This window comes from Salminus brasiliensis, chromosome 12, assembly GCF_030463535.1.
Source record: "Salminus brasiliensis chromosome 12, fSalBra1.hap2, whole genome shotgun sequence".
Lineage (NCBI taxonomy): Eukaryota > Metazoa > Chordata > Actinopteri > Characiformes > Bryconidae > Salminus > Salminus brasiliensis.
Window position 1 is genome coordinate 7,294,324 of NC_132889.1, and position 2,271 is coordinate 7,296,594.

General features: G+C 38.5%; 1 gene segment (V, D, J or C); it reads right to left on the bottom strand.

Moving 5' to 3' along the window:
• Positions 1-497: 497 nt before the first annotated feature.
• Positions 498-986, bottom strand: LOC140574500 (immunoglobulin heavy variable 4-38-2-like). The segment is given in 2 exon segments: positions 498-859; positions 944-986. Coding segments are annotated over 2 exon segments (405 nt in total).
• Between the last annotated feature and the right edge of the window lie 1,285 nt (positions 987-2,271).

The window sequence follows — 2,271 nt, forward strand, 5'->3', positions numbered from 1 at the left end:
CCCATAATCGAGCTGCATGGTGCACGGTTGACAATTTGTGAAAAGATCGCTAAAATAGGGTCCTATGTGTTTGCTTCTATGGATTATTGTTACTATTTGTTATTGTTGTTATCATTGTTAATATAGTCATTTGTTGTTGTCTTTTTTCATTTATAATTATAACTATATTTTTAGCCTTTTTTGATATATGCCTTATGCTGTCTTTTTAAATGATTATGTTATTTTAAAGCTGGACTGTAACTGTTATTCAACAAGTGCAACATTAATTAACAGAAATACAATCCTGTCATGGACCAGACTCTCAGAGGGAATATTACCAACATCTTGTGGAATCCATGAAATGAAAAATTAAAGCTGTTGAAAATCACAGTAGGCTCTACCTAGCATTAGTGTCATCTTCCTAATGCTCCAGGTCTCAGAGAATTTACCATAAACAGAACTGCAGTGCTGAATGTTCAGATCATCAACCCCCAAAATGATTGTTTTTATCATGTGCTCTAACAGTTTTTGAACGGCATCCTGGCCTTTCTGTGCCAGTGTGACTCTCGAGCACAGTAATACACAGCTGTGTCTTCAGTTTGCAGATTCTGTCCTTGTAGGGTGATTGTGTTGCTGGAGGTGTCTCGAGAGACAGTGAACTTGTTTTTCAGTGAATCTTTAGCATGTATGCCTCCACTATAATTGATTAGGTTGATCCATTCCAGAGTTTTTCCTGCAGGTTGTCGAATCCAACCTGTTCCATAATGACTGCTGCTGTCAGTAATGGAAAATCCAGACACTCTACAGGTGATGGTCAAAGGCTCTGCTGGTTTGATGAGCACTGAGTCTGGCTGGATGAGCTCAGTAGCACAGAACACATCTGTGAAGAGAGAGAAAAACAGCTTTCTATATTTTCACTAATAAACCAGATAACCTCGAATCCAGCTTCAGTTCAAACACTCACATGAAGCAGCAGCCAGCAGCAGCAGAGAAGCTGAAGTCAACATGATTGTGCAGCGTTTAGAGAGAGGCGCGCTGATGGAAAGCGAGATGCTGCTGATATTATGAGAGGAAATTAAGATTTGCATATGAATGAATAAATATGTAAAGACATTAAGTATTAAGTTGATTTTAATAGGGGCTGTGCTGGATGACTAATTAACAGCTGTAGACATTTAATATTGAATGGTCATTTTTCAGTTATTGAAAACCTGTTAAAAGAGATTTTCGCTTACAATTTTAAGACACAGTGTAAAAGTTTCATGATAATCATATGCCTGTATCTTCATATAGCATTTAGAGATATGCACAGGTTGCCCTCTAGAGGCTTAGAAAATACTGCACCTGCATGTTGGTGGATGCATTTATATGTTTTAAAGAGTTCAAGATCTGTGGTAGTTGTAAGGTCTTCTTAGTATCATTCAGATTCGCTGATATCCACCTTGAACAGAGTCTGCATGTTGAAAATAGTACACTGTGGAAAATAACACAGGGCAGATGTTCATTTGAAGAGTTTTTGAGGTTGGAGTTGATGTAAAATATTAATTTTGGTTATCCAACTGAAAATGTATTTATTGTTTTCGTTCAAGGTAATTATTAGACTAATTATTCGAGTTAAATGGAAATCAATAACACATATAGTTTCAGCAGGGGTGCACAGATGTTGACATAAGATTGTATACTGATCAAACATGTGTGGATATTTTTGTATGACTGTGTGTATACTATTCATCACTGTGACTCTCGGGCACAGTAGTAAACCCCAGAGTCTTTCAAGCTTTCATGGACGTCATCTGTAAGTACACCTGGCTCTTGCTGTTGTCTCTGGAGATGGTGAACCATCCCTGAACAGTCTGAGAGTAGTATGTGCTGCCAGTGTGCATCACAATCCATTCCAGTCCTTTTCCAGGAGCCTGTCTGATCCAGCCTATATTGTAGCTGCTGAATGTGAATCCAGAGCCGGTACAGGTCACGGTGTGAGATCCTCCAGGATTAATGATCGCAAAATGAACCCAAAAGCAAAAGAACATGAGCATATGCTAAACTCTCTGGACTTCAAAATCTAGTCAGCTCTGTATGATGAATAGAACTGCACTCAAACTTGTCATTCCACCATAAAAACTCACTTTGATTGGGTCCGACTATGAAAGCTAAACAGAATATCACCACCAGTTGTGTCATGTTGTTTTAGATGAGGTTTCTCCTAATGGCGTCTAATGTTGTGATGAACAGTGTAGCAGGCATTATAAATGATGTAGGGCTAAGGATTTTTGCATAGTCCAGCCCTCATTC